Here is a 13,011-nt window from a genome sequence, read left to right on the forward strand (position 1 = left end):
ACTACAGCTCCCAGCATCCTTTTCTGTGCTGGGGGGGGGGAGGCGATGCGAGAGGGCTGGGCTTCATAAGGCCGTTGCTTCCCCCCTCCCTTTCCTTCCTTTGAAGAGAAACGCAGCTGGTCAGCAGCGGATGCTTTTAAGGAGAGGTGACCCATACGGTAAATTGCAAAGCTCTCCTCCCTTTCCCCTTGTCCTCCTCTTGCAAGCGCGGTGCAAAGGCATCCGCTTTGCACGCAGGTGGATGCATGTCCGAATAGGGCTGGGAAAGCGCCGCTGCCTGTCAGTGCGAGCCATGCTGAGTTATATGGGCCGCTGGTCTCGGTATAAGGCAGCTACCAGTGTTCCCAGCCGCGGCTATACCCACGGGCTCTAGGGGGCCAACCAAACCAAGACACAGAACATTTAAATTGCAGTATTCTAACATAACTTCATCATGTCAATTCATAGTACATACAAAGGTGCATCTATTAATTTCATCTATATATATGCACAGCAGGGACACAGGTGGCACTGTGGGTTAAACCACAGAGCCTAGAACTTGCCAATCAGAAGGTTGGCAGTTCGAATCCCCGTGACGGGGTGAGCTCCCGTTTCTCGGTCCCTGGTCCTGCCAACCCAGCAGTTCGAAATCACATCAAAAATGCAAGTAGATAAATAGGTACCACTCTCGCTGGAAGGTAAACAGCGTTTCTGTGCGCTGCTCTGGTTCGCCAGAAGCGGCTTAGTCATGCTGGCCACATGACCCAGAAGCTGTACGCCGGCTCCCTCGGCCAATAAAGCGAGATGAGCGCCACGACCCCAGAGTCGGCCACGACTGGACCTAATGGTCAGGGGTCCCTTTACCTTTACCTATATATGCACAGCATACTTCATTGAGTCTCTGCTCACAATGATGATACAAGACTGGATATTGGGATAGAATATCCCAATTATTCCCATAACAAATTATGACTACCAAGTGCATTCCCCAATCCGACTCACCCCATCGCACTGCCCGCAGTATGAGGGCAAGTGAGCAAGCAGAGATGAAGCAGCCAGTGCCTCTTTTTGCCTATAAGAGGAGCCCTGCTGTATCAAGCTAACAGGCCCATCTAGTCCAGCATCTTTGTTCTCACCTGTGGCCAATGAGATGCCTATGGGAAGTTCACAGTCAGGACCATATTGCAGTGGTTCTAGCCCTTCACCAACAGGGAAATGTAAAATTCAGTGTAAACAAGTGTAAAGTGATGCATGTCAGGGCAATATATATATATCACACACGTTAATATGTTCAGAAGGGGGAGAGAGGTTTCTATTTACAATTTTATTGTTAATGGTCTCTGACAACAGTTGCGGATTGGCTGCTTTAATTGCAAGATAAAAGTGGCATTTTATGCATGCTTAATGTAATGTGTTGTTTTGCCCTCAGTAGAGGTGGCAGTGCAGTTATTGTGCATGCCTACCTATAAGTAAGAATTTCCGGAGTAGTAGCCCTGTTAGTTTCTTACAACAAAACCAATAAAATGAGACTTGTGGCACCCTTAAGAGACTATACTATCTTGCAAATTTCAAAACTTCATGCCATAATAGATTTATTAGTCTTTGAGGTCCACAAGACTCCTAGTTTTACCTGTCCACTGAGCTGAACAACACAAATATTTTAAAACCCTTGAAAGTAATGGCTAAAAACTTGGATAAAAATTGAAGGTTTTGCCTGGCACCTAAAACTAGACAAAGATGATGTCAGATAACCTCCTTGGGTTGAGCTGTCCACAAATGGGGATTCCACCACCGAAAATGCCCTTTCTTATGTTGCCATCCTCTGGGAGGGTTTCAGATGAGAATTTCAGGGGAGAGGTGTTCCTTGAGGTATGTAAGGTTCCCTGAGCCATGTAAGGTTTTATAGGTCAAACCAGCACTTTGAATTGAGCCCTGAAACTAAAAGGTAGTCAGATTGTCTCAGGTGCTCAGATTGTCTTGCCCTGGTGAGAAGCCTGGCTGCTGAATTCTGCAGCAGCTGTACTTTCTGAACTGTCCAAAAAGCAGTCCCATTTATAATGCATTGTGGTAATCTATCCTGGAGGTTACCAGAGCATAATGGCAGATTTTAGCCTATCCCTGTGTAGATGCAGAAGTAGCTGGGCCACCATCGTCCTACACGCTATTCCAACTTCTGTTAAGCCTACAAAAATGTTAATTCGTGAGACATTTGAAACTTGTGTCAGTCAAGCATAATTGTAGAATTTCACTCACCTTTTTCATCTGGGCCCTGGTTTGTCCATGCCAGTTCTCAGCCATCGATGCATTTTGAAGCAGGACTTGAAATGTCAATGAGATCCAAAGCGATATCTTTATCACACAGGCTTCAAAACACTTTCCTCAGATTAGTTTATAAACGAGATAGGTTTGAGATTTCTACTTCAAAAAGTGTAATTTTTTGCTGAGATAACGTATTGTCGACATCCTGATCTTCGCTAACTTTGTCAACGTGTGTTTTCATTTTCTCCCTTATTTTTTTTTTGCTAGGATTCTGTTCAAATGGATTTCACGGAAGCCTACTCCGACAGGTGCTCTGCGGTTGGGCTTGCAGCGAGAGAAGGCAATGCCAAGCAACTGAAGAAGCTTATCAAGCAGGGGTATAGTGTTGATGTCCCCGATAACAGGGGCTGGATGGCAATCCATGAAGCAGCATTTCACAACGCAAGTGAATGTCTGAAGCTCTTAATTCGTGCAGGTAAAGAAAACAGGGTCTTATACAAAAACAGTGCCTTAGGATCCCCTGTTCTCCAGTAATAATAATAATAATAATAATAATAATAATAATAATAATAATAATAATAAATTTTTATTTATACCCCGCCCTCCCCAGCCAAGACTGGGCTCAGGGCGGCTAACAACCAATAATAAAAACAAGTTGATTAAAATACAATTTAAAAGATTAAGATACAACATTAAAACAATTAGGGAGCAATCTCATCATAGGAGGAAAAAGGAAAAAGAAAAAGGGGAGGGAATCAAACAGATTCTGAGCCAAAGGCCAGGTAGAACAACTCTGTCTTACAGGCCCTGTGGAAAGAAATCAGATCCTGCAGGGCCCTGGTCTCAAGAGACAGAGCATTCCACCAGGCTGGAGCCAGTGTTTAGAAGGCCCTGGCTCTGGTTGAGGCTAATCTAACTTCATTAGGGCCCGGAGTAGTACAGTGGTACCTCGGGTTATGTTACCTTCGGGTAACGTAATTTTGGGTTGTGAACACGGCAAACCCAGAAGTGTATACTTCCGGGTTTCGCTGTGCGCACATGCGCAGAAGCGCACTATCGCGCCGCGCATGTGCGCAGAAGCGGCGCCTCTGGATACAGACTTTACGGGGTAAGTACGGACCCCTGGGACGAATTAAGTTCATATCCGGAGGGTCCACTGTGCTGGAGTCCAGAAATTCAGAATCTACAATGTATCTGGCATCTCCTACTAGTAAATTCTACACAAATTATGGGCTGTGCATTCTTAATTAGGGAGGGAACGTAGGAAGCTGCCTTATACAGAGCTGAATTGTTGGTGCATCTAGTGGAGCGTTGTCTAGAGTTATTGGCAGCAGTTTTCTTGATATCAGACAGGAGCTTTTTATCAACCCTGCCCAGCTTTAGGAACACAGGAACTTCTGCCTACAAGCTCTAACCCGGAGCTACAGTCCTTCCCCAACTAGCAGTAAACAAAGGCAAATTTGCAGTGGACCTTTTGCCTTGCAGTATTCATGTCGAGTAGCAATCGATAGCTGGTGTAGCATAATAGCTAATGCTTCAATCCTAATCTCATTTAACCTGGGAGTAAACCCTGTTGGATTCAGTAGGATTTACTCGGTGAGAATTGCTGTGTAGGAAACTGGTAATTCATGAAGTCCCTGGTTTAAAATCTCACCTCTGCTGTGGTTTTCCAAGTCAAACTCCTATGTGATCAGTCACGTGATCAGTCTGCTTTTCTTTATGAACAACTCTTGCCGTAATAGCTTTGTGGCGGGTTCAGCATAGGGAGGCCTTGTGGAATGCCCAACGTTGCATTGGGTTTAGTTATTTGTTTGATGTGTGACCTGCTTTTCTATGTAAATTCACCCAAAAGATCCACTGCAAAGTACAAACCGCAACTAGCAGTCATCTTAAACTTGCACAATAGAACCAAGGAAAGTAATAATTTGTTAAAACCCTTTTAAAAGCTAGAGCTAGTTAGGAGTTTGCGATATACCGTATTTTCTGCTCTATAAGACTCACCTTTTCTCCTCCTAAAAAGTAAGGGGAAATGTGTGTGCGTCTTATGGAGCGAATGCAGGCTGCGCAACTATCCCAGAAGCCAGAACAGCAAGAGGGATTGCTGCTTTCACTGCGCAGCGATCCCTCTTGTTGTTCTGGCTTCTGAGATTCAGAATATTTTTTTTCTTGTTTTCCTCCTCCAAAAACTAGGTGCGTCTTGTGGTCTGGTGCGTCTTATAGAGCAAAAAATACGGTAAATTGCAATCCCAAAATCATAATCGTAATGATAAGCAACTGTTAATAAACAAAACAAAAAGAGTTCCACAGATACAAAACCCTGACAGAACCATGCAGAGGAGATCTTTGGGAAAAGGCTGTGGTTCAGGGGTAGGTCACCTGCCTTGTGAAGCTAAGGTCATCAGTTGTCCTAGCTCCTCACTTCTTTACATCCAGCCCATCAAAGCCAATGTAAGCTTATCTTCTCCTACTGCTTCCACTCCAAAATGAAGGATTTCCTGTCTTCTAATGCTATTTTGCAATGCTCTTTTTTATTTTATTATATCGTCTCCAGCACCCTCTGATAGCTACATAAGATCGAAGACATTTGAGGGCACTTGCCCACTGCATCTTTCTGCAAGTCGAGGAAGTTTGGAGTGCGTTGCTATTCTTCTGGAATCTGGAGCGGATCCCAATGAGCTTACTAATGATGCAAGCACACCATTATTCTTAGGTGAGCACACCCCATTCTGAAAATACCCTGGCCCCAAAATAATTGAAATAATTTACTTAACCTAAAATTAGACAATATTTGTGGAGAACCGGCAGGTGTCAGTGTTACTCAAGGAATGGCAAAATGCTGCAGTGTTTTGAAACAGCTTGTATGGAGGTATATTCTCCTAGGGGGTGAGTTATTGTTTGGGTCTTGGGCTGGAAGTAGGGAGAGGGACTATAAACTCCGACCTTTTCCCCAATCTGTATTCATGGATCCTGCAACTGGGGGATATGACCACTGGTGGGGATGGACTGCAACAATTTTGGTATACAAATGACTGGTAGGAGTGGTTGGCTAGAACTGGGGAGTAATCCGCTGGGAAGACTGAGAGTTCAGTGGCTAAGAATGTTTCACAGAAGCAGGTGCACCCTTGACCATAGTCAGTCTGCCTGAGGCTGATGGGCTGGAGTTCAACATTGGGAGGGCCTCAAGGTTCCCTGCTCCTGGAGTCTGTGCTCTGTGCCAGATTAGCAGTTCGAAAGCACACCAGTGCAAGTAGATAAATAGGTACGACTGCAGCGGGAAGTTAAATGGCGTTTCCATGTGCTCAGTTTTCCATTGTGCCAGAAGCAGTTTAGTCATGCTGGCCACATGACCCGGAAAGCTGTCTGCGGACAAACGCCAGCTTCCTCGGCCTGAAAGTGAGATGAGTGCCGCAACCGTTCACCGGACTTAACCATCCAGGGCTCCTTTACCCTTTACCTTTTAGTGTCTCGTTCAGCTGTGTTTGCAGACTGTAACATTTTTCTGAACCATATTTATGAAAACATAGCATGCTGAGACAAGGTGTTCTGGCATCTACAGCCTTTTTTCTTTGCGGCTGGAACGCATCTGTTTAACATTTTCTGCTCTTTGGAGTATTCCCAGGAATATTTTTTTTCTTCTAAAATATTCCCTTTTTTATGTGGTTTGTTGACAATGCTCTCCGTTGGGTCTGCTGTGTAAACTGGAGTATCTTCGCATGTCCGTTTCTTCAGTAATCTTTTCTTCTTTACATGTTGCAGAAGAAATGATTCTAAATAGGAAGAAAATGTTTTAAGCATTAGTGCTAGGAGCGGCAAGGGTCCACAAATGCAGTTGCGCTTTCTTAGCTCATCACATACATTTGTGGGAAATGCAAAGGGAGAAAAATGTGTGGGGTCTCATTTCTGACCTCATGCCAGGCTTCAGAGATACAGTGGTACCTCCGGTTATGGACGGGATCCGTTCCAGAGCTCTGGTAGGATCCTGAGGTTTCTGCAACCGGAGGGACCGCTTTTGCGCATGCACACGTGGCGAAACACCTCCGGGGTTGCCACTTTTGCATCCCAAAGTTTACGTTACCCGAGGGTAACGTAAGCCGAGGTGCTACTGTACTGTGCTCTGAGCCCGGCTTTGGCTGGGGAGGGCGGGATATAAATAAAATTTTATTATTATTACTGAAGCAAGAAGGTTTCTGGCCATGAACAGCCCTTTGGGCATGAGACTCACTCGTCTTCCAAGTTGAGGGAGATTCAGGATCAGCGGCTACCACAAATTTTGGGCCTGCTACCCAAGCCAGCCAAAACCTCTACAACCTGATAGAGCTAGACTGATGATAGATTTGAGCCTGCTGCTGGATCTCTGGGTAATTTGTAGTAGATCAATAAATGTAACTGGCTCCCAGTTGTAGTAGCAACTTAAAGGCTTTCTCTCCCACCTGAGTTTGGCTATTGGAATCGCGACTGTTGTAATTCAGATAGTGTTTTATAAGCAGGTCTTCCCAGTGCATAAGACAGGGGTTGTGGTAGGCAACAAATTCTTGAGCCACTATTTTGCATCTGGCTCTGGTACAAACAGAAGAGGCCGTTGGATCAGGCCAGTGGTCTATGTACTCCAACTTGCTCTTCTAACAGTGACCAACCAGATACCAACAAGAAGCCCATGAGCAGTACCTGGCCACAACAGCTCTCTATCCACTTGTGATTCCCAGACAGTCGACAACAGAGCTGGGACATAGTCATTATGGCTAGTAGCCTTAGACCACTGATGGCCAAACTTGGCCCTTCAGCAGTTTGGGACTACAATTCCCATCATCCCTGACCACTGGTCCTGTTAGCTAGGGATGATGGGAGTTGTAGTCCCAAAACAGCTGGAGGCCCAAGTTTGGCCATCACTGCCTTAGACCTTCCTCATAGTCTTCTGGATCACTGGAAGTAGTGTAGGTAGTGAGAGTTTTTCCTATCTTCACAACAGCTTGTTGTATCTCAGCTTCAAAGTATAATGTCCCTAGTTCCTGAATCAGGAAGTCCCTTTGTTGAGTGCTCACCAAGAAAGTGCCACCTATGTTATTATTCTGGAGAGGGGTCATAGCTCAGTAGTTGGGTCAGTTGAAGTCCAAAAGGTTAAAGGGCCGTATAGTGGAGGTGGCAATAGAAGAGATTCACTTGGTGGCAGTGGTGAAGTTAATACATTTATACAACTCCGAATTTTGCAATTCAGGTTTCTGGCTGAGTAAGGTGTATGGAAATGAATATACTGTGGTACAGTGTGCATGAAAACACACACATTAGTGAAAATAACATACAAAAATTTCATCTGTTGGTTTGCAAAAAATGTGCATGTGAGGGAAAATCGCATAGAAAAATGTGTATATTAGGTGAAAATTGCACTAAAGCGTTGATGAACTCTCATAAGAACTTTTTATTTTCAATCGCTAACTGGTGTCAAAATACAGTTAACTGAATCAAAGACCGAAAGAAACCAAAATGCACTTTTTCATTTTCTGTCTTAAGATTACAGAAAACAAAGAAACACCTCCCTCCCCAGATCAATCTTTATTAATGCTCGGTTTTTTTAAAAAGGCTATGTATTTCGGAAAATGGTTCGTCTGCATATTCTCAAAAGGCTCAACAGGTGTCTGTTGGAAAGAGAAACCTCTTTTTCAAATTTGCTGCTCTGGTGAAAAACCAAGGCAAAAGCCACAAGCTTTCAGTTGACCTAGGAGAAACTCCTTTTTGAGCGCCACTGCAAATCCTGCTTCACGTCTCTTTGCTATTCCTGGCTTTGTTGTTTGATTTTGTTTTGTTTTCATGTCTCAGCTGCTATTCTGTTTTCAAAGAATTTCTGACTCTCTAACCTCCTGATGTGTGGGGATTTTGGGTTGTAAGCTGGCAGAGTTAATAGATCAATGAAAAGAGTCAAGTCCACTGAGGAAGTTGAGAACAGTCAAGGCAAATTCTTGGCTTAATAGGGAGAAGAAATCTGCTTGGCAGTTCTGTGAGATTTCCAGAATCAGAGAAGGAAAAGCTTAGAAAGGTGGCATGTTCTGAGTTTATTTCCTTCCTTTATTTCAAATAAATACCTCCACGGAGACTGATCCGTTGAAGTACCTCTCTTTAACAAGTCTGTGCATTAGTGATTATAAAATTCATTCAGGGTTACAAAAAAATATGCAGTGCCTTCAATCTGCGTGCTGTATCATGTTTTATTTCCAGAGGGGTAGTTGTGTGAGTCTGTGGCTAAATTTTGAGGGAGTGCTGGGGCGCCAGTCACAAAATGGCTGCCGTGGAAGAAACAGGCCAAAACACAAAATGGCTGCATGGGGAAGATTTGGCTGAACACAAACTTAGAGAGACAACCACCCACGGCAAGGTTATGCTTACTAGAGACTGACTTATTTTAAAACAAAAGCTCAGAGTTTGCCGTTCCTGCCAAGGGGCACTTCTGGAAGTTTCGCCCCCCCCTTCCTTTTTTTTTTAAAAAACCATCCTTTATTATTTTATTCACATATTATACATTCTTTACAACAAAGAACTCCAGAATAAACAGACAACTCCAAAATAAAATCATATGTAACAAAAAATAAGTCTCATGTTTTCATTTACACTGATCTCCTCTCCAATACCTTTACTTGATATTTCTTGCTGCTTTCTGCTTTCCTTATAGAATCTTTATGAACATTTAAATCTCTTAAATCCTATACCAGTCTTTAACAATTTCAATTAATCCCTTCACCTTTCTCCCCCACAGCCCAGTACTTCCTTCCACCCGTGTGCGATCTTCTTTACCTCCTATTTTTGTTATTGTTATGTTATTCACTTTATTTGTTATTCCATCCTTAATATACTATTATCCTATCTCCTTGTGCCTTTTAAACTTTTAAAGGCTCCTGGAAGTTTTCATGGGCAACTTGGCACCCACGAGTGCTGGGTTAGCGACCCTGTTCACTTAATTTTCACGGAAGAAAAACCAGAATAGACATTTTGTTCCCCTCCTCTCTTTTGTCCTCTACCAGTACTTTTTGGTCTTAAGGCCATCTGTTCTTTTAAAAAAAGAAATGAAAGATTGCCATTTTTTCCAGTAGCAAACTAGCTTTGCGACTGGAGGGCTGTAACTCAGTGATGGAGCACATGCTTTGCATTCTGTTGTTATTATTATTATTATTATTATTATTATTATTATTATTCAGAAGGTTCAGTCCCTGGTGTCTTCAGGTACGACTGAGAAAGAGCCACTGCCAGTCCAAATGGAAAATACTGAGCTACGTAGATTAACGCTCCAACTTTCTGTCGTCTTCTATATTTTCACACCCAATTAAAGGAAATCGCTTTATTCACGAATAACACTGAATTTTGCTAAAAAAAAAATGCTGTTGTTGTTGATTGCATTAAACACTTGTTGGAAGGGCAGAGTTAACTTAATAACTAATGATTTTAAATTATGGCTCTGTTGTAGGTATTTCTGTGAGATCAGGGTCATCCCGTACGATGGATGGGCGTGTGTATTTGATGAAGGGAACAGAGTGAAAAATTATGAGTCATGCAGGGGGAGAGAAATGTACGTGCATAAACTGAGCAGTGTTAAACTTACATTTTAGTTGCTCTTTTGTTTTATAGATGCTTTTTTGATTTGTTAACCCTAGAGTATGGCTTAACACTGTAATTGTGATATCTAGCTTGTTTTTTAAGTTGCTGGTTTGTTAATAGTGGTTTACAGATTGTAATTGTTTGGCTGATGACTTGTTAATTGTATTATATGATTTATGCTGTACTTCTAATGCTCTGCTCTGTTAATGTTATTTATTGTTTGACCACTCTTTGAATTACATCTCTCCCCCTGCCCCCCCATCATCCTTGCTGCTATCAATAAGTTTTCGTCCTATTCCTAGAATTCCGATTTAACACAGTATTTCACAAAACCTAATAGCACAGTTAATGCTGCAGTTGGGAGGGCATAACCCACAATTTCTTTCATGTTATTTATCACAGCTTTCCTACCCCCCCCCACCTTGAAGTTTTAGTTTACAGTGCTGCCAGACACACATTGATTTTTATTTTTATTACTTACCTGTGGCCTTTTCAGACCGACTTTTTGATTTCTCTCGGGAGTGAAGGACTACTGAAGTAAAATGTTAAAGAAATCCTCACTCCCCGAGCCAGGTTTACATATTCTATTAAAAAAAAAAATGTTACAGGAGAGACTGTCATTGTATCTGCCATCTGTAAAAGGTGGGCTTAATCTGCCGATGAAGCCGCGGACAAGGATTGGACACGACTCTGATGTTTCCAAAGTCGCCTGGGAGCGAGGGAAAAGCGATCACATTTCTTCTCATGGAGATGGGGAATCTGCTGAGAGAGATAAGCTGATGACGTGCCCCTTCTTCAGCGTTGTGGTTGTTAAAATCCAGCAGTGGTCAAAATTGTTGTTTAGTCATTTAGTCGTGTCCGACTCTTCGTGACCCCATGGACCAGAGCACACCAGGCACTCCTGTCTTCCACTGCCTCCCGCAGTTTGGTCAGACTCATGCTGGTAGCTTCGAGAACACTGTCCAACTATCTTGTCCTCTGCCGTCCCCTTCTCCTTGTGCCCTCCATCTTTCCCAACATCAGGGTCTTTTCCAGGGAGTCTTCTCTTCTCATGAGGTGGCCAAAGTATTGGAGCCACAGCTTTAGAATCTGTCCTTCCAGTGAGCACTCAGGGCTGATTTCCTTAAGAATGGATAGGTTTGATCTTATTGCAGTCCATGGGACTCTCAAGAGTCTCCTCCAGCACCATAATTTAAAAGCATCAATTCTTCGGCATCAGCCTTCTTTATGGTCCAGCTCTCACTTCCATACATCACTATTGGGAAAACCATAGCTTTAACTATACGGACCTTTGTTGGCAAGGTGATGTCTCTGCTTTTTAAGATGCTGTCTAGGTTTGTCATTGGTTTTCTCCCAAGAAGCAGGTGTCTTTTAATTTCGTCAAAATTAGGAAATGACAGTTATGCACCAGGGGTTAGCCCTGCCCAGACCTTGAACCCGAGGTCTCCTCAGATGAGCAGCAAGGGGAACAGGACCCTCCAGTCAAGGCTGTCCGTGAGCCTGAGGAACCATCACATCTGGGCACTCCTGACCAAGGACCGGAGATCCCCAAAACACCTGTCAGCTCTCAGGTTCCACCACCTTCATCTCCTCCATGGGCCACAGAAGCAGAGGATGATGGACCAGTTGGGCTGTAACAGGAAACCATGGTTTCTTCTTACTGCCCGAGCCTCCGGCTTCCCATTTCCCTTCCCTCTTCCTTACATAGCCACAGGGCCAGATTTAGGTTTGATGAGGCCCTAAGCTACTGAAGGCAATGGGGCCCTTTATATGTCCAGCTGTCCTTTGTCAGCAACAAATTGTCATTTTTTTGTGTTGAATATATGCTATATGCTAATTTATGGACCTAATAGGTATCTAAAGCCATTTGCACATGCAGAATGCAGGCACCCTATATATAGAAATGAGCAAACCAGTGATATTTTAGGGAGCAGGCTAGCAGGCGGGGCCCATTACTTACATCATAGGAGCCTACACAACACAAAATACTGTTGCTGTATGTAGGTTTTATTTTATTTGTTTTTTATCTTATATTTTGGAAATGTACGTCCAGTTTTTTTCCCTTTAAATTTTTTTGGGGGGCCCCAAGAGAGTGGGGCCCTAAGCTATAGCTTGTTTAGCTTATACGTAAATCCGGCACTGCATAGCCACAAGGAAGGAACCAAAAGCTTTTGTTTCCACTTTAAAATTAAGCACTATTTCCCATTACACCTGAACGTGAGGAACTGTGGCTTGTTGGAAGAAAACCAGGATCAAGCTGTGGTTTCAGACCCTGGCCTGCTCAAACAAACCACAGTTTCCCGAGTTCGGAGGTAAAGTGGAACAGATTGTTTTAAAAGTGGTAGCAAAAGGTTCTGATCTCATCCTTGTGCTCAAGAGGAGGATGGTGAAGGAAATATGTTGATCTCAACACTTCCATGTTGTTGTTGTTCTGTCATTGTTATTCTTGTTGTTTCTGTATTTATTACCTACCCTTCACCACAAGGTCCCAGGGTGGATTGCCAGTGTAAAACACAACATTAAAAACAGATAACATGCACAGCCAGAGTGAGTCTTAAATATACTGTATTTTTCAGTGTATAAGACTAGGGTTTTTTTTACTAAAAAATAATGCTAAAAAGGGGGGGTAGTCTTATACACGGGGTCAACCTCCCCCCATTTTCTTAATTTTGAGTCCCCCAAAATAGGGGGCATCTTATACAGGGGGGCGTGTTATACATGGAAAAATACGGTACATATTTCAAATGTCAAAAGGCTAGGGTAAAGAGGTGTGTCTTCACCATACGATGAAAGCTGATAATGTACAGTTCACTCGCTGCCTAGGAAGTTGCAAATCTTTTGCCTCCAAAGCAGACATCTCTTGGAAATGATTTTTTATTTTTTACATTTCCTTTTCATGCAGGGAAGTTGAGGGTTGTGCAGTGCTGCACGACTACTTAAGAGAATTAATTCTGACTTCAGTAGCGGATGGAAAACAGCATTCTGATGATGGTGTTGATTAAGATGAACGTATGTGGTGCAGCTGATAAGAATAATGGTTTTTAACCCTATGTTTATAGCTGTTCAAAATGGACACGTTGACGTGATAAAGCTTCTCCTTCAACAAGGAGCAAATATTAATGGTCCCCACTGTTGGTCTGAATGGAATTCTCTGCACCAAGCTGCTTTTCAGGTAATCTATAAATCCATAATTTC

General features: G+C 43.1%; 1 protein-coding gene across 3 annotated transcripts in view; it reads left to right on the forward strand.

Annotated features, from left to right (window-relative positions):
• ASB3 (ankyrin repeat and SOCS box containing 3) overlaps positions 1-13,011 on the forward strand; it is a 43,305-nt gene that overhangs the window by 16,234 nt on the left and 14,060 nt on the right. For 2 of the 3 annotated variants that reach the window (XM_081904110.1, XM_081904109.1), the window contains 3 exons: positions 2,506-2,713; positions 4,790-4,948; positions 12,876-12,988. In XM_081904110.1, the coding sequence (XP_081760236.1) occupies positions 2,518-2,713; positions 4,790-4,948; positions 12,876-12,988 (468 nt within the window). In that variant the 5' untranslated portion in view covers positions 2,506-2,517. Of the gene's footprint in view, positions 1-19; positions 159-2,505; positions 2,714-4,789; positions 4,949-12,875; positions 12,989-13,011 lie in introns of those variants that run through there. The other variant, XM_081904111.1, reaches the window with a different exon arrangement.

Source organism: Podarcis melisellensis (assembly GCF_964234715.1).
Source record: "Podarcis melisellensis genome assembly, chromosome: 3".
Lineage (NCBI taxonomy): Eukaryota > Metazoa > Chordata > Lepidosauria > Squamata > Lacertidae > Podarcis > Podarcis melisellensis.